General features: G+C 38.3%; 1 protein-coding gene across 13 annotated transcripts in view; it reads left to right on the plus strand.

Moving 5' to 3' along the window:
• The window catches only part of Ndae1 (Na[+]-driven anion exchanger 1), a 710325-nt gene that overhangs the window by 294107 nt on the left and 392039 nt on the right, over positions 1-24179 (plus strand). For 12 of the 13 annotated variants that reach the window (XM_070106543.1, XM_070106544.1, XM_070106542.1 and 9 more), the window contains 5 exons: positions 10309-10543; positions 10604-11411; positions 11492-11626; positions 11689-12191; positions 12246-12558. In XM_070106543.1, coding sequence (XP_069962644.1) covers positions 10309-10543; positions 10604-11411; positions 11492-11626; positions 11689-12191; positions 12246-12558 — 1994 coding nt within the window. Of the gene's footprint in view, positions 1-10308; positions 10544-10603; positions 11412-11491; positions 11627-11688; positions 12192-12245; positions 12559-12612; positions 12950-24179 lie in introns of those variants that run through there. The other variant, XM_070106551.1, reaches the window with a different exon arrangement.

Raw genomic sequence — 24179 nt, forward strand, 5'->3', positions numbered from 1 at the left:
CAATATTTCAAAAGAGCATAAGTCAACTTTCAATAGCAAACCACTGCAAAAAGGACAAACGAGACAACATAGCCGACCGTCATTGTCGTAAAATTGTCCCTTGAAACAAATTTTGTCAACTCCGCCACGATGCGCAAAAGTCGGCGTCAATATGTATGCGAGCTCATATGTATATATGTATGTATGTTTGTCGACAAAATCGTCATTTGGTTTTTTTCAACAACACAATGTCAGAGAACGTATATGAATAGAGAAGGAGCAAATGTTAGCAGTACTAAAATGTTAATTACGATGGAGGAACATCGAAAACGCGCAAATTGGAAAATAAAATTTCACCACAACTATCAGGGTACGAAACGAACTACACCACTCTATAAGCAAAATGTATATACATACATATGCACAGATGTTCATTGGTATGCGCATAAACAAAAATTGAAATAATAAAAACGAAAGAAATTGACCTCCGACAAGAAAATATAAATAATGAGGGAAATAATACTAAAATAGAATTCAAATATCATTTAATAAAAAAGAGTTATAAAAATAAAAAATAGTATAATATATAAAAATATGATAGGATTTGAACTTAGGCAAAACATTTCATTGCAATAAGAAAGTGTGCTATACAAGCAGCACCACAGATCATATTAGAGCATATTTGTCTAATCTGTGAACTCAAACAGCTATTGTTGTTTACTTGCTTCAATGTTTATATGTCTATATGTGAATATTCTTGAAATTGCCTTCCTTCATTCGCATGTCCAAATATATTTGCATATATGTACACATATGTACATATGTATGTCCATCAATATGTCTTTCGCAAAAAATCTAACACTCGCGCAAGTGACAAAAAAAACGTAGACGCACTATCATCGGCCAATAATATTCAAGCGAACTCGCGGCTTATTTTCTAAGTATTTCATATTACAACGACAACAAATTCATTCATAACGAACGTGCGCTGCTTCAAAGCAAAGTGCGTTCGTTCATAACTCTGCGCCGCGCTATATTTTCTGTGCGCCTGGTAAACCACATTTGGTTTTCATATAGAATTCCTATCGCAAATGCGCGATATGAATGAAATTGAATTTGAATGTCTTCAGTAAAATTGAAGAATCAGCAAAATTTCAATTTTACAATTTGTATCACTGAAAATCCTACCATCCCCCTCGCATTTGTATGTTGCCCACAAGCTGCTTCCTCACAACATTTGCTAAAAATCAGAAATTGAAGAATTTGTCTGATGTTCACTTCAGAAAGGAGAATTGGCAACATGACCTATTAGCGAGTTTAAATAATATTTATATTTTTGCATATTATTCACTATATATGGCATTAAATTAAAAAAATTATATAAAATTGACATGTATATGAAATCATTAACTACTTCTATATACTCTAAGCACACTGCATATAGTACTTTTATATGTTTACTTATTATCATTATTTCATAGTTTGTCGATTTAGCCCATTTTATCTAAATACGACGCTATGAAAATGCAGCCCAATCGGTAATCGCAATATTTCAAAAGAGCATAAGTCAACTTTCAATAGCAAACCACTACAAAAAGGACAAACGAGACAACATAGCCGACCGTCATTGTCGTAAAATTGTCCCTTGAAACAAATTTTGTCAACTCCGCGACGATGCGCAAAATTTGGCGTCAATATGTATGCGGGCTCGTCTGTATGTATGTATGTTTGTCGACAAAGTCGTCTTTTCGTTTTTTTCAACAACACAATGTCTGCGCGAACTCGCCGTTATTTCGTTGGCTTGCCACCATACACAGAGGGGTGTCAAGTGAGGGCTCATAATATATTAATATGTTGCTTAATGAGTATTGAAAAATACTGATGCATTTATGAATTATTTTCGTAATATAATATATATTATATATATATATATAAATACACATATATTCATACCTATAATCGTTTTTAAACTAAATTCGATAAATAAAATATATATCTGAAATAATTATGTGGCTGTGCGCCCCAATCCCTCCTTGTCAGCGATCGTTCAACTCGCAAAAAGCAAAAAGCGTAGACAAAAGTCATTGCTTGTGCGGGGCAAGAAGAAGCAAGCATCAGCGTACGTGTACTCATGAATGTATGTGTGATTATCACATTTGTGTAAATACGCATAAATAAAGGAATATGCAATAAACCCAAACATATGAACATATTTTCCTGAAATATTTTAATTATCTCAGGAAGTTAAATATGCTATTAAAGTAATTGAATTATGATATACTTAGATTCCAATTAATAAAATAAAAAAATTAAATAAATTTTGAGTTTTATGTATTTTACGATTCGAACGTATATGCTCGTATTCGGATTGAGCTTAACTCCTTCCCTCTTACGACCTCAGCCACCACAAAAGTGGAAATGTGGCCGCTTAGCCACCGTTTTATTGTTATCCTTTGTTTAATAAGCAATTGCTCACATAACGCACATACATAAGTTGGAAAAATAGCCTATTAAATGTTTATTTTATTATGAATTCTGGGGTTTTTACCGGTAATACAGATTTTTAATTCAGAAGGCTTTTCATAATTATAAATTTGTCATATCATAGAAATTGAAAACATAAATCTAAATAGGTATACGCAACGTTTTTTCATATAGGAATATTCGTTGTGTCTATTTATAGCATTTCGCACATTGTGTGGTGTATTTTTCTTTTTCGAAGTTATATTTTTCGATGTTCCCTCATCTGGAACTACAAATTAGTACTCAAAAAGTTTTCAGTTAACATTTGCTCCTTCTCTATTCATATACGTTCTCTGGTACTGCTAACATTTGCTCCTTCTCTATTCATATACGTTCTCTGGTTGAGCCTTTTGCATTGTCCTCTAATTCGTATTTATACGAGTTAGGAGAACAATGCAGGGATGTGTTCATTTGGTATTAACAACATGAGTTGTGAAAAAAACGATTTACAGTTTTGAAATCTGATGTAAAACTGGTATAAGACCGGTATAAAAATAGTCATAACGTCAATTTTGATCGGATTGACTTGCAATTTAGGTATTGTTGTTATGCATTCATTCAAAATAAAAATAAAAAAATCAGAAAAAAACACTACTCCCTCCTTAAATCTTTTTACAAATGGTGAGATTTGCCAAGTCTAACGTTTGGTATTTATGGATGCTTTCCATACTTTGCTTTTTATGGTAGGTAGAGGGACTGTTTGGCGATATGCAAAAGATGTTAGGAGGCCCATTGTGATAACTAGCCCATTGTGGGCTAATGTTCTCTCATGCTAGTATCTCTTCTCTGAACCACCCCATGATTCTGGTGAAGTTCATTAGTACAATAGTAAAATAGCCATTGCATGGTGCACCTATTCTGCTGACATGTCTACCAATTACATAGTGACCTGTTAGTAATCCTTAGTCCTAGTTCTTATGTGATTCCTTTTGAATTTTAAAAGTCGGCATGTCCGGTGCATGTTCCATTTATGCCACGTTTGCCTTGCTTGTTCAGCGACTCAGGGATTGACTCCATCGACACTCAGCTAAACGTACAACATGTTCGACGGTTAAATAATTACAAGTGGCCTGAGGCATAAAAATTTCCTCTTTTTCGTAGTCTAATTGTAGGGTGGTACCTGCTCTGATTAGTTCATCTGCTTCACAGTTACTAGGTTCACTATACACTGGAACCCATTGCAGGTTTTTCGTGAAATAGGATGATTGAAGAGCGCCTAACTTGTTGTGAGCACACTTTTTGTCTGAACAAAAAGTCTTTTTATACTCTCGCAACTTGTTGCTAAAGAGTATATTAGTTTTGTTTACCTAACAGTTGTTTGTATCACCTAAAACTAATCGACTTAGATATAGGGTTATGTATATATAAATAATCAGGATGAAGAGACGAGTGGAAAACCGGGTGATTGTCTGTCCGTCCGTCGTCTGTGCATATCTCCTATACCACTGAAGCTATAATAACAAAATTTACTAATAACAAATTGTTTTAGCAACTATAACGATGGTGTGAAAATGGGTGAAATCGGGTGACAACCCCGCCCACTGCCCATGTAATGGTACTGTTCAAACCTACTTAAAGCGCGATAAATCAAGCACTAGACACACCAGAGACAGTAAATTTTATCTCTGAGGTAAAATGAGAAGACTGTCTAGGAACCGTACTCAATATTAAACAGTGGGCCGCCACATTTAGGTTAAAACCCATATCTTGGGATTTGCTTAACCGATTTTAACAAAATTCGATGCATAACATTACTCTCATATTTCTATGTTATTGTACGAAAATCTGCGAAATTAGATTACAACCACGCCTATTTCCCATATAACATCCTTTTAAATTTCATCTGATTTTTTTACTTTCCAGTATGCAGATCAAGCAACAATGATTATATCGGCGTAAAACTTTGCGTGAATAATACGTTTAAAGTATGCCACCTTGTGACCAAAAATTATCTAAATTGAACCAAAACTGTTCAAGCCCTAGGTACTGAATATGTGGACCCCAGTGCCTATAGTTGACTTTTTACCGAACATATCGGTCAGCATAGAACAAGGCGGCAAGATCCGCAAAGAAATCTAAAACGAGTATACCATTTGACTTTGCGAAAGTATAAAATGTTCGGTTAAATCCGAACTTAGCCCATCCTTACTTGTTGTGATTGCTTTGATGTCCGCTTGGAAGACACTGTAGTTGTCTGGTAAACGGAAGGTGATTTTACTATATATAACTTTGATGAAAAGGCACCACCTCTCACTCGATTATGTTGTTTTTACCCATCCGTATAGATGCCTAACCCTACGTCGCTGTCCACCTCGCTTCTTTCGCACTTTCTCTGGAAGGTAAGGCAATATTTTGACCGAATTGATTCTCAATTCTATAGGATTTCGAAATTCTGTGGTGGCTGTGGTGGTGGCTAGAAACGGGGACTTACTAATTATCTTAGAATGCCCCAAATTGTGAGGATTCCCTTAGTCTTAGAGCTTACTTCGCTACCAGTTGCTTACAGAACAAGTCTGTTGGCAGTAAATGTAAAATAACGCTTAGTGCCTGACGAGGCCTTGTTCTAAGAGCTCCACTGATGCATATACTAGCTGCTCTTTGTATGCTCTTCGTACGCCTTACCGCGTATTTATTTTCCATTATTGACCACCATTATTGACCATATACCGTATGTCATAATCGATTTTACAACTGATGTGTGCAGCCAATGAGCTACCCGAGGCATTAATCGTAATTTTGGCCCCACCGTCCTTTTTCAGGTTTAAAGTGCTCAAGCTGCTTGCATCACCCTAGCGCCTAAGTTTCGGTTCCATGTAAGCTTTCTGTCTAAAATAATGACTAAGTAGCTTGCCTTAGCTCCAGTTGTTAATATTGGTAATTGTAATTGAGCCGTGAATAAACCGTCTGGTCCCGGAGATTTGAGGGGCTTGAAGCTTCTTATCGCCCAATACATGTTGCTTTCTGATACTATATCTATAGGAGTGGAATTTATCCCTACTCTACTGTCTTGTATATGCTCCACTATATGGTTCTCAGAGCTACCTGGCAAGTGGGTATCCATTAGTAGCCCTAAAGACCTTTCACTGGATACCGTCCAGCTATGGTCTGGCTTCTGAAGGTATCCAATGCTATGCACCGATTGTGCCATTATTTTCCTAAGGCGAGACGGCAGAACTCGATATCATTACAAAAAGATTTCCAAGAATTTCTATTTGCATGTCTAACCTCTTCTTTGTATGACCTAAGGAGGTAACAACTATCTCAAACTTCCTCGCCTTGGGATAGTTTAGCTAAATTAAACTGCTTCCTTCAGTCCTTCTGTAGTTTTTAAGTTCGGGAGACCACCATTGGGGCTTATATCTTCCCCTACTACGTGTTATTGGAAAAGCCAAATCTTGCATGTGCGCTTGCTAGTTCGTTTTCCTTTCATTTCTAAAATTGTTGACTCTGTCCACTCTTTCTTCAATTATACATTCAATGTATCGGTAATCCGAAAAGAAGTGTTCTTCAAGAACTCTCTATTGGGTACCGTATTTAAAAGTTCTTCCGACGAAAGTATGATATCTAATACTTCTTGTCGGTTTATTGTAATAAACGTTAGCATACTATCTCTGTTGCATAACAGAAGCTTAGTGCCTAGTAAGAAATTCTAGAGAAACTCAATTCTCTCATGAACATCTGTGCTGCCCCATACTGTATGGTGCGTGTTTGACTCACATCCAAGTATAATCATGCACTTGTCCCATACCAACTTAGATGGTACTTGCTCCTAATCGTAAGGCATAAAACCTGACACCAGGCGGTAACTACTTGCGCCCTTCTACCTGCTTACTGCTACCGTGTCATGGTTGTTATAACGGTGTAACTTAAAAACGACAAGGTTTTTCTTTGCCATTATAAATGCCCTGATCTTACCTTCGCAAATACGCCATCCATTAACCTATGGCTCCTGAATAAGAACAGACTCAGGCTGTTCTATTGCCACACAGTTAATTAGGGCTATTGAAGCTTGTTTGCTGTGATGGAGACTAATTTGTAGAAGACGTATTAACAATTGTTTTATCTGCGTCTTCCTGAGAGTCGTTCAGGAGCCCTCTCTAGGTGTAAAGTTTTGAGTGTCTGTCTGTCTGATTTTCACCTTCGGGAATCCGTAATTGATCTCCCCGCCACTTTTTGACAGCGATTTGTTCGATTCCTTTGCCAACAACAACAGGATCTGCATTGTGGCCCTTTTGGTCTTCACATCAGATTCTGCTACGGGGTCTTCGAAGGTTTTAACGAATTTCCATCCCTCCGTAGGTAGATTATATAAGCTGCATTATCTGGTCCGGCTGCGATAGTGTAGCTGGGATCCAGACCCTTGTCCTTGGTCTGGACAAGAGGTCCTTTATACCTTTTATACCTAGGATATGGCGGCTTTAGGGAGTTGAATCGATCTCTCATTTTGATTTACCCCTGGTACCAACTGGCATCTGTGCATGACGGTGGCGGACCCGGATTGCTTAGTAGCACCTGCAGCGCCACGTTGGCAGCTCAGATTGCACCCATATCCATTCTGATTGTGGTCTCCCTCATCCAGCACACCAATGATAATGCGGTTCTGAACCACATCACCAAACGATTTTGCGTGCGTTACTTTCTTTGTCTTCGGTCTTTTGACTGACGGCTTAGCCTCTTCAGCTGTCACTTAGCTGCTACTGGTGGCGGTTCAAGCTTAAAATTTGTTAGGACTACTTTTCCGCAATCAATAGATTCTTGGAGCTCCTTCGTGAGCTTCTCATTGTTTGGCGGGTGTAGTTGCATTCTTATCAACAGGTAGGCAGCACGTCGCTTCTCTACATACCTTACCTTCGCTAGGTCATCAACTTTAAAACTAGGCCATTTCCTGGTAGACGCATTACTAGCAGTGACATTTGGCATCCCCGTCCCCTCTCTGCTTAACAGCTATACTATGGCTATCGGGTTTGTTTCCGGCTGACGTTGGTGTTGTTACCCTCCGGGAGCTAGCCTTAGCTTCAACTCCCTTGCTAGTGCTGACTCTTGCACCTAGACCAAACTTCGCTTCTGTGTTTCTGCTGGCTGCTTTCGAACTCGTGGCAAACGCTGCCCTCTTTTCGGAACTAGTTCCTTTCGGCTTTTTTATGGGAGGTTCGGACTTCTTTAGTTTTATTGGATTTTATTGTTCTGGTTCATGTTGTGGACCCACGAGTGTAGGGAAAAGAATGTCCGCTTGCCCTCGCGACGCAAGTAAAGCTGTTTTATTACGGAGGGTGCCAGGTATCCGTAAGCTCCGTTCGAGACTAGGCTGTCCTCGGTACGGGTCGCATAACACCTTGATCCTTTTCGTAACGACACCTATAACGTTGTTTGTATCACCTCAAATTAATTGATTTAGATATAGGGCTATTTATATATAACTGATCAGGCTAAAAAGGCGAGTTGAAATCCAGGTGAATATTTGTCCGTCTGTCCAAGCCGTCTATGCCAGCTGTAACTTGAGTAAAAATTGAGATATCTTGATGAGACTTGGTACACATTCATCTTGGCGCAATAAAAAGGTTGGTGTTGTGGATGGGCGTAATCTGACTACTGCCACAATAAGATACAAGATACATAAGAGAGAGGCATCTGCAGTTTAAAATAAAAAAATTGGGCGGGTTTAATGAGCATAGCTAAACCGCTAAAGCTATAATAACCAAATTTAATAAAAGGTTTTCCCTAAAAAGATAGTGCGAAAGCTTATAAAATAAACAAGTCAAAAACTTTGAATTTTACATATACGTGTAGGATGGTAGAATTAAACTTTATAGGAGCCAATGCAAAAAGTGGACAATGTGAGTGGCAACGCCCACCTTTAGGTGAAAACCCATATTTCGGAATTTATTTGGCCGACTTCAATTTTCCAAACTTGGTAAGTGAAGTTATCCTGACATTCCTATATCACAGTGCAAAAATGGATTGCAACCACGCCTATTTCCCGTATAAAACCAATTTAAATCCCATATATTTTTCAGTATACAAATCAAGTACTATCGAATATATTAAAATAAAACTTTGCAAAAAGAGTGTCTCCATGATATGCCATCTCAAGTCTACAATATGTAAAAATCGGGCCATAACTGTTCAAGCCGCCATATGCCGAAGATTTGAATCCCAGTGTCCATGTTTGACTTTTTATCGAAATTATCGTTCAATGATTGAGATATACTTGTATAATTGAAATTAATATTATGTCAGTAAGTGCAAACTGTGTTGAATTAGGACAATACTTCTCTTAGCCCCCATATACCTAATAGAAATATTTTCGAACGTCCGGCCGACTTAACACTGCATATATCGGCCAATATGTGAGTTATCTTATTATCTTGTTTTTTTAATAACGGGCATCTGTGTACCTAAAATGGATTAAACCGGGTGAAAACTGGGTTTAGCCACCATATAAGTAATATAAGGATTTTCAAACACGGTTGACTTTACACCTTTTATATTGGCGATGGTATGTGAGGTATTTAAAGGAAACTCAAAGAGTATTTTTTCCGATAGCAATATGTGGTAATGGCAAAAATAAATAACTACCCATCTTCATATGTACATAAATTGATTTTTGTTTCTTTTACAAACCTTATGCAGAATATATCGGTCAGTGTGTGAGTTATTTACTTAGGATACTTAAGGATTTGATTTAAACATTGGTATAAACCTAATATCCCTAATAAAATGAATTCCCATCTTCTGGTTGACATTTTCCACATCCTCTCAAATTATTAAATTTCGCTTCTCCAGTTAAGTTTATATCACATTTAAAATTGTTTTTAATATAAATTTAGCTGACGCGAAGTATTGTAAAATATAACAGTGAGTCTACGACCTACATATAATATAACTTAATAAAATAACAAATTCTAAATCCTTTCAATACATAAAGTGAAGCCAACACCTGAGGGTATTTAGCTGGCTTTGTTCCTTGCAAGTTGCAAGAGTATAAAATGTTCGGTTACACGCGAACTTGGCCCTTCCTTTCCTTATCTGAGGAGTCCATGACTTTCCACTTGCCTAATTCCAAATAAAACTAAAACATTTAAAAATAAAAGTACACTTGTACGGGTATAATAGCACAATACGCGCGGAAATCAGCGCCTACTCTGCGGTAACTAAAATTGATCAGCGCTTATCCCTAAAGCTTTTACTACGGAATATTACGAAATATGCAAATGTACTGTAAATGGTACCGAAGGCAAAAGTTTTAGACTTATATTTTATTGTTCTAAGAAACTAATTGAGAAAATAACATATTTTAGTTTTCACAAATATAATATATAGATTTGAAAAGTTAATAAGTATGGCAAAGGGCTACCGAGTGTTCAGGACTTTATCATTTAATTTTGGAGAAATAAAATTGTTTGTCCAGAATTCTAGAAGCCTTTACTTTAATATTTCGAATTGTGCCAACTAGCGTAACAGAGAAACTACTAGCGTACCGATGTGGTACTTGTAATACCACACTTATATGCCTTTCAGTATATGAAATATGAGCATATCTTTTCAACATTCTTATATGAAGATTAGAAATATAAATGCATTCCTAAAGTTATTATATTATAATCCATCATTAAATTACAATGTGAGACTAACTTAAGTATTATAATATCAATAAAAAGCAATACTGGATATAATCTATAAAATTGTTTTGTTAACTGATGGCTAAACATGTGGATGAAAAACAAAGCATATATAGGAATAGTAATTTTTTACTAAATTAGTATCCACTTTAACCTATTTATGTTTCAATGTCATCAAACAATTTAGGAAAAGATATGGTGGGAAGCCCAAGTATCGTGTGTATACAGCACCACAATAGCTCCAGCAAACTCCGCGAGCACAGAAGTAACACTAACTTCATGCGAAAAATTCCGTCAGGTGCCGAAGCAAATAACATTCTTGTCGGAGAAGTTGATTTCTTGGAAAAACCTTTGGTTGGATTCATTCGTCTGAAAAAAGGATCGTTTTTAGGAGATTTAACAGAAGTTCCAATCCCAACTCGGTTTGTTATGAAATGCGAAAATTTAACTAAATAATGTTTCTAATGAGAACCTTATTTTAGCTTTATTTTTATAGCGTTGGGTGGACCTGGAAGTCAAACTATTATGCAAGAAATAGGCCGAGCTATGGGTTCACTCATGTCTGATGAAATATTCCATGAAGTTGCTTATCGCGCAAAACACAGCGACCACCTAATTGCAGGCATTGAGGAATTCTTAAATGCGGTTTCTGTGTTGCCGCCAGGTGAATGGGATCCAGCTATACGAATAGAACCTCCAGCTGTAATACCTTCACAGCAGGTTCGCAAACGTCCTCCGGAAACAAGTAAAGAAACAAATGAGGAGGAAGAAGAGCGACGATTACGGCAAGAGTCTGGATTAATACGCACTGGACGGCTTTTCGGAGGATTAAGTAATGACCTTAAAAGAAAGGCAACATGGTATTATACTGATTTTAAGGATGGATTTTCAATGCAGTGTGTTGCATCTTGGATATTTTTGTATTTTGCTTGTCTTTCACCAATTATAACGTTTGGTGGACTGCTATCCCAAGCAACTGGCAAAAATATAGCAGCAATGGAGTCTCTAGTTTCTGGTTTCGTTTGTGGAATCGGATATGGTCTTTTTTCAGGACAGCCACTCACAATTTTGGGATCAACTGGGCCAGTCTTAGTATTTGAGACCATTGTTTATGACTTTTGCCAAAATCAAGGTTGGGACTATTTAACGCTTCGTTTCTGGATTGGCACTTGGATTGCTGTCATACTATTATTTTTAACAGCAATCGATGCAAGTGCTTTAGTTTGCTACATTACTCGTTTTACTGAGGAAAACTTTGCCACACTAATTGCTTTAATTTTTATATATAAGGTAAAAGTTGCATTCATTTAATCTTAAACCTTTATACATATATCATTCAAATCAATGAATCAGCATATTTTTTCTTTTAGGCTGTTGAAAATGTCTGGATGATAAAAATTAACTTTCCAATAATAAATCTTGTTTATGATTGTACATGCACACCACCAGCAGATAGTAATTTAACCGTTTTGGATTATGCAAAATATGACAAATCTTTTTGCATAGTAAGTTTTAATTACACATTTAATTTTAAATATAAAAGTTTATTCATACATAACTTTAACAGGCTAACAATGGAACTCTGGTTGGTGCAGACTGTATACGAGAAAGTACTGAAAATATTTTCCTGATGTCACTTATACTGTTTTTTGGTACCTTTATAATATCAGGGCTACTAAAAGATCTAAAGAATGCACCTTATTTTCCATCAATCGTAAGGCAGTATATCAGTGACTTCGCTGTTATTATTGCCATATTATCAATGTCAATTCTGGATTTTATAATGAACATTCCAACACCAAAACTTGATGTACCTCACGAATTTAAGCCAACCTTGAGCTCGCGTGGTTGGTTAGTTCCACCGTTTTCAACAAATAACCCTTGGTGGACACCACTTATAGCTATATTCCCAGCGATGCTAGGAACTATTTTAATTTTTATGGATCAGCAAATTACGTCGGTAATAATAAATCGCAAAGAAAACAAACTCAAAAAGGGGTGTGGTTACCATTTGGATCTATTCATATTATCAATTCTTATACAAATATGCAGTACAATGGGTTTACCATGGCATGTAATGTTTATTATTTAATATCAACGAATCTGAATTATTTGCCTTTCCAGGTTTGTTGCAGCAACTGTTCTTAGTATAAATCACGTCAATTCACTAAAATTGGAATCTGAATGCTCTGCACCAGGAGAGAAACCACAATTTTTAGGTGTACGAGAACAACGTGTCACACACGTATTAATATTTTTAACAATCGGGTTCTCTGTTGTATTAACACCTCTGCTTTGTCATATTCCCATGCCAGTACTTTTCGGCGTGTTTCTTTACATGGGTATAGCATCATTGTCAGGTTTACAATTTTTTAAACGTTTACTGATAATATTTATGCCTGCAAAGTACCAGCCGGATTTCATGTTCCTACGAAAGGTGAGTTTCAAAAGTGAGATACATACCTACATAATCTAAATATATAAAAAACAGGTACGTTAGTTACTACGCTTATAACTCAAGAACGAATGCACGGACTTCGATTATACGTATCCATTGGGACTGGTCTTCGGTCAACCAAAAGGAATACCAAAAAAATTCCCAAAAAATTGACGAGAAAAAAAGTTAGAGTATTAATATTCCCATACATTTTGTATGGAGTGATTTTACATCGCTGATGTTTAATTAATATTGTCACATTTTTTACGGCTAATTTTTTTTTGCGCCAAATTTCTGTGACACATTGTTATACTCTTGCAACAGAGTATAATAATTTAGTTCACCTAAAGGTTGTTTATTTCACGTAAAATCGAGGTAGATATATACATATACGGTATATATACAGCGTGTGCTCTAAAATCTAATGCACCTAATTTTTCGCAAAATATAACAAATGTATATTAAAGTTACGATGAAGACTTGGTTTATTTATTAGTTAAACTATAGACTTGCATTATGTGCGTTTTAATTCAAATCGTTCGCCTTACATTGCTTATAAAAACTTCACACGGTTACTAGTACAACTTTTTCTCGAACTTCGTCGCAAATTTTGTGCTAACGACGCTAAACTGGTCTAGTTTTAAGTTTTTTACATTTCTTCATTTTCCCATCATATATCCCCATATACAAAAATCCAAAGCATTCAAATCAGGAGAAGAAGGGGGCCATTCATCCGCTGAAATGAGACAGGGCATATTGTCTCTGCACCACTGTTGAACAAGTCTTACTTTATGAGCCGGGGCAGAATCTTGTTAAAAGCAGTTTGGATCATTGTGAAACATACTGGATACATGAGCAGAGAAGTGTCCAATAAGCACTTCCTCCAAATAATATTATGCGCTAAGTTTTGCTTCTTTATCAATGAAAAGTAGAGGGAGTTTTCCTTTTGCAGATATGGCTCCTCAAACCATAACAGGGGTTGTGTTTTGATACCTTTCAATAGCTTTTATCAGCTGAAATCTCAGACATACTGGTTCTCATCAAAAACACAGTCTCTCAAATTTGTGTTATACATAAATGATCAGCATTATGAGCTGAGTTGATTTAGCCATGTCCGTCTGTCTGTATATATACCCTCAGTTTTTAAGCTATCGATCTGAAATTTTTCACCTGCCCTTTTCTAACAAAGAAGCTGCTCATTTGTCGGAACGATATCGGACCACTATACCATATAGCTGCCATACAAACTGAACAATCGGAATCAAGTGTTTGTATGGAAAACTCTCTCATTTGACGAGGTATCTTCTCGAAATTTGGCATATATTATTATTTAAAGCCTTAATCTAATCTCCGAAGAAATTGTATAGATCAGATGACTATAGCATACAGCTGCCATATTAACTGAACGATCGAAGTAAAGTACTTGCATGGAAAATTTTTAACTTCCCGCTAAGAAAATTGAAAATTTTCTAAAAATCGGGAAGATATTGGTTTCACCCCATTTTGCAAAAATCGAGTTCTCAACAGATCTCGACGTTTTGAGGGTCGAGGAAGCTTCCCCGAACATTTCTACGATGATGTCCGTATGTCTGTATGTATGTGTGGATGTATGTGTGTGTGTGTGGATGTATGTGACCCTCTTATAACTTTTAAACGGCTCAACCGATTTGAATAAACTAAACGGCATTCCAAAGGGTTTCATTGCACTTGAATTTCGTGTGAGTTTGGACCCAATCGGACCAGTAGATTTTGAGAAATCTCAAAAATAAAAATTTTGAAAAATCGTTTTTTTCAAATTATTTCCAAACGACTCGACCGATCGATACCAAAAACTAATCAGTCCTAAAGCTTGAAGAAACACATCGTTTGCCGCAAACCGGGTCAAAATCGGTTGAAAACGGTTTACTTGCGAGATATTGAAAACGAAAAATTTCGAAGAGCTCAAAAGCAGTGAAAAAAGCGAAATTTGAACGTTAGCGTATGAAATTAGCGGTAAGTTGCAGGGATGGCCCTTGAGGCCAACCGTTTTCCACATTTTTTTATTTGACGAGGTATCTTCTCGAAATTTGACATGTATTATTATTTAAAGCATTAATCTAATCTCCGAAGAAATTGTATAGATCAGATGACTATAGCATACAGCTGCCATATTAACTGAACGATCGGAGTAAAGAACTTGCATGGAAATTTTTTTTATTTCACGAGGTATATTCACGAAATTAGGCACTAGTTATTGCTTAAGGCAACAAATTATTCTCCACAGAAATTGGTCAGATCAGATCACTATATCATATAGCTGCCATACAAATTGTACGTTCGGAATCAAGTTCTTGTAAGGGGCCTTTGTATTTCTGAAGGGTATTATAGCTTCGGCGCAACCGAAGTTAACGTGTTTTCTTGTTCTTATAAGCCTTTGTTCTCAAATTGTATGTTCCCGAAATTTGGCACGGATTATTATTTGCGGCAACAATGTAATCTCCGAAGAAATTATTCAGATCGGATTACTATGGCATATAGCTGCCATACAAACTGAACAATCGGAATCAAGTGCTTGTATGGGAAACTCTTTCATTTGACGAGGTATCTTCTCGAAATTTGGCATGTATTATTATTTAAGGCATTAATCTAATATCCGAAGAAGTTGTATAGATCGGATGACTATAGCATACAGCTGCCATATTAACTGAAAGATCGGAGTAAAGTGCTTGCATTGGAAATTTTTTTTATTTGACGAGGTATCTTCACGAAATTAGGCACTAGTTATTGCTTAAGGCAACAAATTATTCTCCACAGAAATTGGCCAGATCAGATCACTATATCATATAGCTGCCATACAAATTGAACGTTCGGAATCAAGTTCTTGTAAGGGGCCTTTGTATTTCTGAAGGGTATTATAGCTTCGGCGGAACCAAAGTTAACGTTTTTTCTTGTTCTTATAAGCCTTTGTTCTCAAATTGTATGTTCCCGAAATTTGGCACGGATTATTATTTGAGGCAACAATGTAATCTCCGAAGAAATTATTCAGATCGGATGACTATAGCATATAGCTGCCATACAAACTGAACAATCGGAATCAAGTGCTTGTATGGAAAACTCTTTCATTTGAAGAGGTATCTTCACGAAATTTGGCATGTATTATTAGTTAAAGCATTAATCTAATATCCGAAGAAGTTGTATAGATCGGATGACTATAGCATACAGCTGCCATATTAACTGAACGATCGGAGTAAAGTGCTTGCATTGGAAATTTTTTTTATTTGACGAGGTATATTCACGAAATTAGGCACTAGTTATTGCTTAAGGCAACAAATTATTCTCCACAGAAATTGGTCAGATCAGATCACTATATCATATAGCTGCCATACAAATTGAACGTTCGGAATCAAGTTCTTGTAAGGGGCCTTTGTATTTGTGAAAGGTATTATAGCTTCGGCGGAACCAAAGTTAACGTTTTTTCTTGTTCTTATAAGCCTTTTTTCTCAAATTGTTATTAATAATGTTTCTGATGGTTTTCCGGCTCACACTGAGGTCCTTAGTCAGTTTCCTTCCAAAAATAGCACAATTTTTTATTTTTTTATTTTAACACTTTTACTTGTCTTAAATCGAGAAACAGTACGTTAAACGAATCTGCGGATAACATCAAGCTCTGGAAGATCTTGACAGTTTAACTTGAGGTTTTTCCTTAAAAACGTAATTTTTTCACCATCTCTCTTATTAATTCCATTGCTCAAAAAAACTGAATTGATGAAACTTAAAATTATGTTGCGTTTACTTCAAATACATGTGACAATAGAAATGTGAACGGGAAAATATTAAAACTTACTAACGAAGTTTCAAACAATTGCGACAGTTATTAGGGCGCATGCGTACATAAATGATCAGGATGACGAGACGAGTTGAAATCCGGATGTCTGTTTGTTTGTGTAGCTGTAATTTGAGTAAAAATTTAGATATCGAAATGAAACATTTTACCAGGAACCACTGTCACGCCCACAAAACGCCATTAAACAAACCTACAAACAGCCGTAGATTAGATTCGATTAGATTAGTTTTGTGGTATGCACCGCGACCTATGGTCTATTGTGCCCTCCCCTAAGTCTTATCGTATCATCTAGGCCCAGCATGTTGATAAATTCCAAAATTCTGCTGGGTGCTAGTGAGGCGATACAATCCCTGAACAAACATGGATCCCAGGGCCTTGATTCTGCGTCTGCAGACTGCTGTACAGTTCATCAGCAGATGTTCAAGGGTTTCCGGCTCTTTGTCGCAGAACCGGCAGCTTGCAGAAGAGGCTATACCCATGTTGAAGAGGTGCTTCTTGAGCCTGCAGTGGCTGGTGTAGAACGCGACAAGTAGTCGGAATTTGTTCCTCGGGAGATTAATTATGGCTTTGAACCGTTTGAGGTCGTAACCCCTCATTAGCAGTCTGGCATGGTGCATGCCCTGAAGTTGTTACCAATGTGTCTCCCTGCCTGCTCTTTCCTCCCTACGGAGGAGCTCTTTAATGGTATGTGGACCAACCACTATGAATGGTTCCGGTCCTACCATTTTTGTAGAAGCTGCAGAGCGGGCCAACTCGTCAGCCAGTTCGTTCCCGGCTATACCCCTATGGCCAGGCACCCAAATAAGTTGCACTCGGTTGTGCTCTTATAGGCTGTTCAGCCGTTCTATATACTCCAGCACTAGAAGAGATCTGACCTCATAGGCAGAGATCGCTCTTAGTGCCGCCTGACTATCGCTGAGTATAGCAATACTTTTATTGCGATAGTTGCGTTCGAGATTTATCCCTACACACCGATATATATAGATCACTATCACTATAGCATAGACCTCGGCTTGGAAAATGCTCGGGAAACTTCCCATTAGAATGGAAAGTTTGGTGCTTGGCCCAGCGACACCTGCACCAATCCCCTCCTTCGTTTTCGACCCGTCGTTGTACCACTTGATAGTGCTTTCTCTTAGCAGCAGGTCCGGTGATGAATCATTCCATTCAGACTTGCTGCCAAGGGTAACTTTCAACTTCCTGTTGAAGTTTACTACTTTGGTAATGCTATCCCTTGGGAGAAGGGCTAGTGATATTTCCTCACTTCGCGGCTTCATCTGCTGGGATGAGATTACCTTCCCTTTGCCAACTCCCTCTGATGTCATTTGGAGCAGAGTTCGTTTGCCTGTCTGTTTGATTACCAGGTGTAGCGGTGAAAGTTCTAGCATGACTTCCAGTGCTGCGGTCGGACACGTTCGCATTGCTCCCGACGCACAGATGCAGGCAAGTCTTTGCAGGTTCGACAGTTTGAGTCCTACCGAAGTCTGCGATGCTTTAGAAACCCACGATCCCGCTCCATACGTGATAATCGGTCTCAGGATCATGGTGTACATCCACCTGATTGTCCTTGGGGAGCACCCTCAGGATTTTCCAGCAAGTCGGTTGCACACCATGAGTGCTGCCGTAACTGTACACTTAATTAAGTTCGGCACTTAATTAATTCGGCAGTAGCAAGGTTCACCTGTGAGCTAAAAATTTAAAAAAGTCACTACAGTTCTAATAACAAAATTTGCTCAGAATAAGCTTAAGCACCAATACCGACACTATAAAAATGGATGAACTCGGAAGATAATCCCGCCCACTCTTCATATAACGGTACTGTTAAAAACTACTAAAAGCGCGATAAATCAAAAAAAAAATACGCCAGAGACTTAAAATTTTACATCCACGATGGTACAAGAGGGCTTTAGAGAGATATATTATAGAAACTCAGAGAGAATCTTTTTTTGGTATTAATATGCCCGTTTGCTACAAATGGGTTGAATCGGATCAACAAATCCTTAAATCCCATATATCTAATAGAAATATGTTCAAACTTCTGGTTGACTTTGTACCGCAGATATCGATCAATATATTTGTTAACACCTCTACTTACTTGTCGCAATACTACGCGAACGTTTAAAGAAATTTGGTTGTATACCAGTGAAGTCGTGGTAAGTATTATTTATATTGTGGCGAGCACGAGTAGCAGAACAAATCAGCGATAAACTGCCAGAAGCAACTAGACAGCGAATTCGTAGTTGCCAGAATGTTCTAGTAGCGAACTTTTGTTAAAAATTTACTATATAAGAGTTGTTGGATTGTGCAGCAGGGACAATTCTAATTAGAGTGTTGTCGTGTAAAGAGCAATCAAGCTATAAGCAATAAATTGTAAGTTCGAATAGCGAGCAATAAGTGTTAAGTTGTTGGAATTGGAAATAAAGATAAGTGTATAGCATTAAATTGGGACTTTAATTTAACAATCCAGTGATCGAGCTCAAGAGTGAGTTATAGTCAGACGATTTATCGAGAAATCCGTTACAATTTGTGTCAAAGTTTAACGATCTGAAGATTCCACAACTGAAAAAGGAGCTGGAGCAACGTGGTTTGGCGACAAATGGATTAAAAACTGAATTATAATCACGGTTGAGAGAGGCCATGGAGGCGGAAAACATTAATGTTGAGGAATATGTCTTTCACATGGAATAAGAAGAAGAGACAACAAAGATAGAAGAAAAGGAAGAGGCTCAATGCTCGTCAAAGATTGTGGACATAAACATGATTTTTGCTGCAATATCGCAAATGTCAACGCAAATGTCAACACAATTTAAAGAGCAGGATGCACGTATAACCCAACAAATAGCAGAGGTGTGATCACAAATGTTGACACAACAATCCCAATTGTCCTCGTTAGAAACGCGGTTGGAAGAGCAGTTCGCAGCGCAAGATGCACGTATATCAGCACAGGTGACCTCACAAATAGCAGAAGCGTCCTCACATATTTCTGAAGAACGGGATAAAATTAAAACTGAAATGGCTAAATTAAAAGATCGTCTCCGCGAGCTAGAATTAAATCGACCAATTGTGTCAACAGCTTCTGCCAAAGTAAAACCTCCATCCTTTGATGGCACTGTTCCGTTCCACGTTTTTAAGCTTCAATTCGAAAAGACGGCATCATCAAATAATTGGAACGCTGAAGATAAAGTGGCTGCATTGTTCGTTGCATTAAAAGGATCTGCAGCGGAGATATTACAGACCATTCCAAACTGCGAGGCGAGTAGTTATGAAACGTTGATGGGTGCATTAGAAAGACGGTATGGTAGTGTGCACAGGAAGCAGATCTTTCAAATCAAGTTGCGAAATCGCCGCCAGAAAGCCAATGAGTCTCTGCAGGAGTTTTCTACAGAGATTGAGAGGTTAGCTCACTTAGCTTACGCACATAAATCCATGGAATACATCGAGGACACGAAAATTCAGACTTTCGTGAATGGAATACGAGATAACACAACACGATTCGCTGCATTAGCATGTCCAAAAGAAACCGTTTCGTATGCTTTGACACAGGAAACTGCATCTCTGCTTTGCAATCAAACATTTAAAGCTCACAAAGTAGAAATAGAGGAACACACCTGGGTGAACCAATTACTTGAAAAAATGGACAACATGCAGAAAGCACTGGAGAAATCTACGGAAGCGCATAAGAAAAATGATGATGTGCTTAAATGCTTCAACTGTGGAAAGTGTGGCCATATTGCAGGCAACTGTAAGCAGCCCAATAATTCAGTTGGACGTAAATGCAAAGCTGAGGAAGATGAAGCAAATGTCAAATCAAATCAATCGTTAAACTAAAGCGAGCCAGCCGAAAAGGGAACGGGCTGGCTCCCGCAAGCAAATTCCCTGTAATCTCCATTTCACAAATAAGCAGGAATACGAGTAACGGTACCGTTAGTGGATGTGTAGACGGTAAAAAGCGCATGTGTGTATACGGACGCATCACATTCTATAATTCGATCTGATCTGGTTGAGAAAGAAGCTGGGGCAAAGTTGCGTGCTGCAACTGGAGAAGATACCCTAGTTCTCGGAAAGGTAACGTGCGAGATCGGAATTGGAAAGGCAGCCGTGTTACACAATTTTATAATGGCAGATATCGTTGACGATGTCATACTTGGAGTAGACTTTCTAGCGAATCAAGGAATCAAAATTGACATGAAAAACAGGATTATGTCCTATATAAATATGGAAGTGCCACTTATGTTCGGTGCCACAAGAGAGCGCCAGCAGATTCCACCAACATCAGAAGCAGTTATTTGGGCAAAAATAGATGGAGACTATGGATCAAACAAGTGGTGGATTGTTGAGCCCGCAAAAGAATCTACACCAAACTTACTCATAGGCAAACCCCTGGCTACGACAAGACAAGATAAACGTGTTCCAGTAAGAGTACTTAATGAGTGCAAGTTACCGATCAAATTCTCCAAAGGAACTGTATTAGGGCAGTGTCAAGAGATTGAGGCCGTGATATATTGCGAAATACGTCTTGAGGAAGATTCCATGGACGAAAACGATATATCGAGTGAAATTAACGTATGGACTGAGGAACTAGAGGCAAACAATCAAACTATGGCTAAACAACTTCTTCTCTTCATCCATATTTGATAAAGACTATGCCAAACCAGGAAGAACCAAAGTTGTGAAACATTTTATTAACACAGGTGATGCAAGACCAATCCGCCAGGCTTCTCGAAGCGTTCCTTTAGCAAAACGTGAAGTTGTAAGCCAGACCATACGTGAAATGAGCAAAAGCGGTGTAATCGAACCATCAGAGAGTCCGTGGAGCTCACTTGTAGTACTTGTGAAGAAGAAAGATGGCAACATGAGATTTTGTGTGGACTATAGAAGGTTGAATGATGTAACGAAGAAAGACAGTTATGCACTACCTAGAATCGATGATACACTGGACTCGTTATCAGGCACAAAATGGTTTTCAACACTTGATTTGAAAAGTGGTTATTGGCAAGTGGAGGTAAACGAAGATGACAAAGAAAAGACGGCTTTCAGCGTTGGAGATGGTCTATGGCAATTTACCGTAATGCCCTTTGGATTATGTAACGCACCCGCTACTAGTGAGAGACTTATGGACCAGGTACTAAAAGGATTACACTGGAAGGCCTGTTTGGTATACCTCGACGATATCATCGTGTTGGGTAAAAGCTTCGATGAACACCTTAAGAACTTGGAAGAGGTTTTCCAACGATAAGCTAGCGCTGGTCTGAAGCTGAGTCCAAAGAAGTGTTCCCCTTTCAAAAAGGAAGTAAGCTACTTAGGACACAACGGAGGGCATTTGTACAGCTAATAAAAAGATGGAGGCAGTAAGAGATTGGCCCGTTCCTAAAAATTTAAATGAATTTCGGAGTTTCCTTGGACTGTGTCCTTATTATAGACGATTCGTTCCAAATTTTGCCAGCGTAGCTAGTAGCCTCCATGAACTCACGAAAAAGAACAGAGTTAATGTTGGCATACCCGGTCCCAGGATCAACGTTTATTTGGATACGGATGCTAGTGGATTTGCAATAGGAGGCGTTCTATCACAAGTCATTGATGGGCATGAGAAAGTGGTTGCGTATTACAGCCAGACCATAAGCAAGCCAGAGAGAAATTATTGTGTTACTCGGAGGGAATTACTGGCGTTGGTGAAGTGCATCAAACATTTTCATAAGTACCTTTATGGCCAGCGATTTCGGGTAAGGACAGATCATGCAGCATTAAAATGGATTCTACAATTCAGGAACCCAGAAGGACAGTTGGCACGGTGGATTGAAAGACTCCAAAGTTACGACTCTCTATAGAACATCGCAAAGGTAGTAGTCATGGCAATGCTGATGCCATGTCCCGCCGTCCCTGTAATCTGGAGTGCAGACATTGCTCAAAAGCTGAGGTCAAAGAAGACATTATAGATGTCCGCTTAGTGACTATAATATCAGACTGGACTCGCTACAAAATTGTCAGCAAGAGGATCCAGATTTGAAACGTGTAATACATGGATTGGAGATGAATAAACGTCCAACGAGAGAAGAAATAGCTGCAGAAAGCCCAGTCGCAAAGGCTTATTGGGCACATGGAATAGTTTGAAGTTAGTGTCTTGCTGATTGCATCGCGTATGGGAAAGCGAAGATGGGCAAAGTTCACGAGCTCTGATGATTGTTCCAAAAGTAAGAATTCCCCAAGTTCTCATCGAGCTCCACAACGGTCCAAGTGGAGGACACATGGGTATCACTAAAACCTTGGAAAAATTTAAAAAAAATTTTATTGGGTTGGTTGTCGTCAATCAGTTACAGAGTGGATCGCCAATTGTGTCGAGTGCATTGCTGCTAAAGGGCCGCGGTCCAGGAGTCATGGTCAGATTAAGTACAATTCAGGTGCTCCGTTTGAGCGAGTAGCCATGGATGTAGCTGGTCCATTTCCCATCAGTAAATTAGGGAACAGATATGTTTTGGTAGTCAAGGACTATTTCAGCAAATGGCCAGAGGTATACGCAATTCCTAACCAAGAGGCAGAAACAGTAGCGGATGTATTCATCAACAATTGGGTATCGAGATATGGTGTTCCAATAGAATTACATTCTGACCAAGGGAGAAATTTTGAATCAGCTCTAATACAGGAGATATGCCAGAAGCTGGGTATACGGAAAACCCGTACAACTGCACTACATCCGCAGTCCGATGGATGGTAGAACGATTCAATCGAACTTTGGTAGAACATTGGAGGAAAGTTGTTGACAAGTATCAAAAAGATTGGGATAGCCATTTGTCCTTGTTCCTGATGGCTTATCGGTCTGCTGTACATGAAACAACGGGGCAGACTAAAGCAAGGGTAATTTTTGGTAATGATCTTCAACTACCGATTGATTTAAAATTTGGAATTAACGCCAACGGAGGAAAGAATACTAAGGAATTCAATAGCATCCTAAAAGACGAGATGAGAGATATACATGCTATGGTGAGACAGCGCACCAAAATTATGAGCGATAAGATGAAAGCAAAATACGAAAAGGCAATAAACTCTGAGGGTTTTATTGAAGGCGATTGGGTATTGTTATATAACCCACAGCGAAAGAAAGGGCTGTCTCCCAAATTACAGTGTAATTGGGAAGGACCATACCAGGTTATTAAACGACTCAATGATGTAGTGTATCGCATACAGACAATTGGAAGACCAAGGAATAAAATTAAGGTTGTTCATCTGGAACGGCTTGCAGCGTGTGGTACCGCAAATATGTCTAATCGGGACGATCAGACTTAGGTAGAGGGCAGTGTGGCGAACACGAGTACCAGAACAAATCAGAATTAGCGATAAACTGCCAGAAGCAACTAGACAGCGAATTCGTAGTCGCCAGAATGTTCTAGTAGCGAACTTTTGTTAAAAATTTCTATATAAGGGTTGCCGGATTGTGCAGCGAGGACAATTCGAATTAGAGTGTTGCCGTGTAAAGAGCAATTAAGCTATAAGCAATAAGTTGTAAGTTCGATTAGCGAGCAATAAGTGTTAAGTTGTTGGAACTGGAAATAAAAATAAGTGTATAGCATTAAATTGGGACTTTAATTTAACAATCCAGTGATCGAGCTCAAGAGTGAGTAATAGTAAGACGATTTATCGAGAAATCCGTTACAATATGTATGTATTACTAGTACATAAAGAAAGGAAATGACGAGATAAGTTGCAGGCCAAGAAAACGTCCGCCGTTGTGGGATGATCGCAACTCGAAGTAAAAAGGGGTCTGTCCGCTTCTAGGACAGACGGGTTTTTCGTTGAACTGTGTAGA

This window comes from Bactrocera oleae, chromosome 3 (assembly GCF_042242935.1).
Source record: "Bactrocera oleae isolate idBacOlea1 chromosome 3, idBacOlea1, whole genome shotgun sequence".
In the NCBI taxonomy this organism is placed as follows: Eukaryota; Metazoa; Arthropoda; class Insecta; order Diptera; family Tephritidae; genus Bactrocera; species Bactrocera oleae.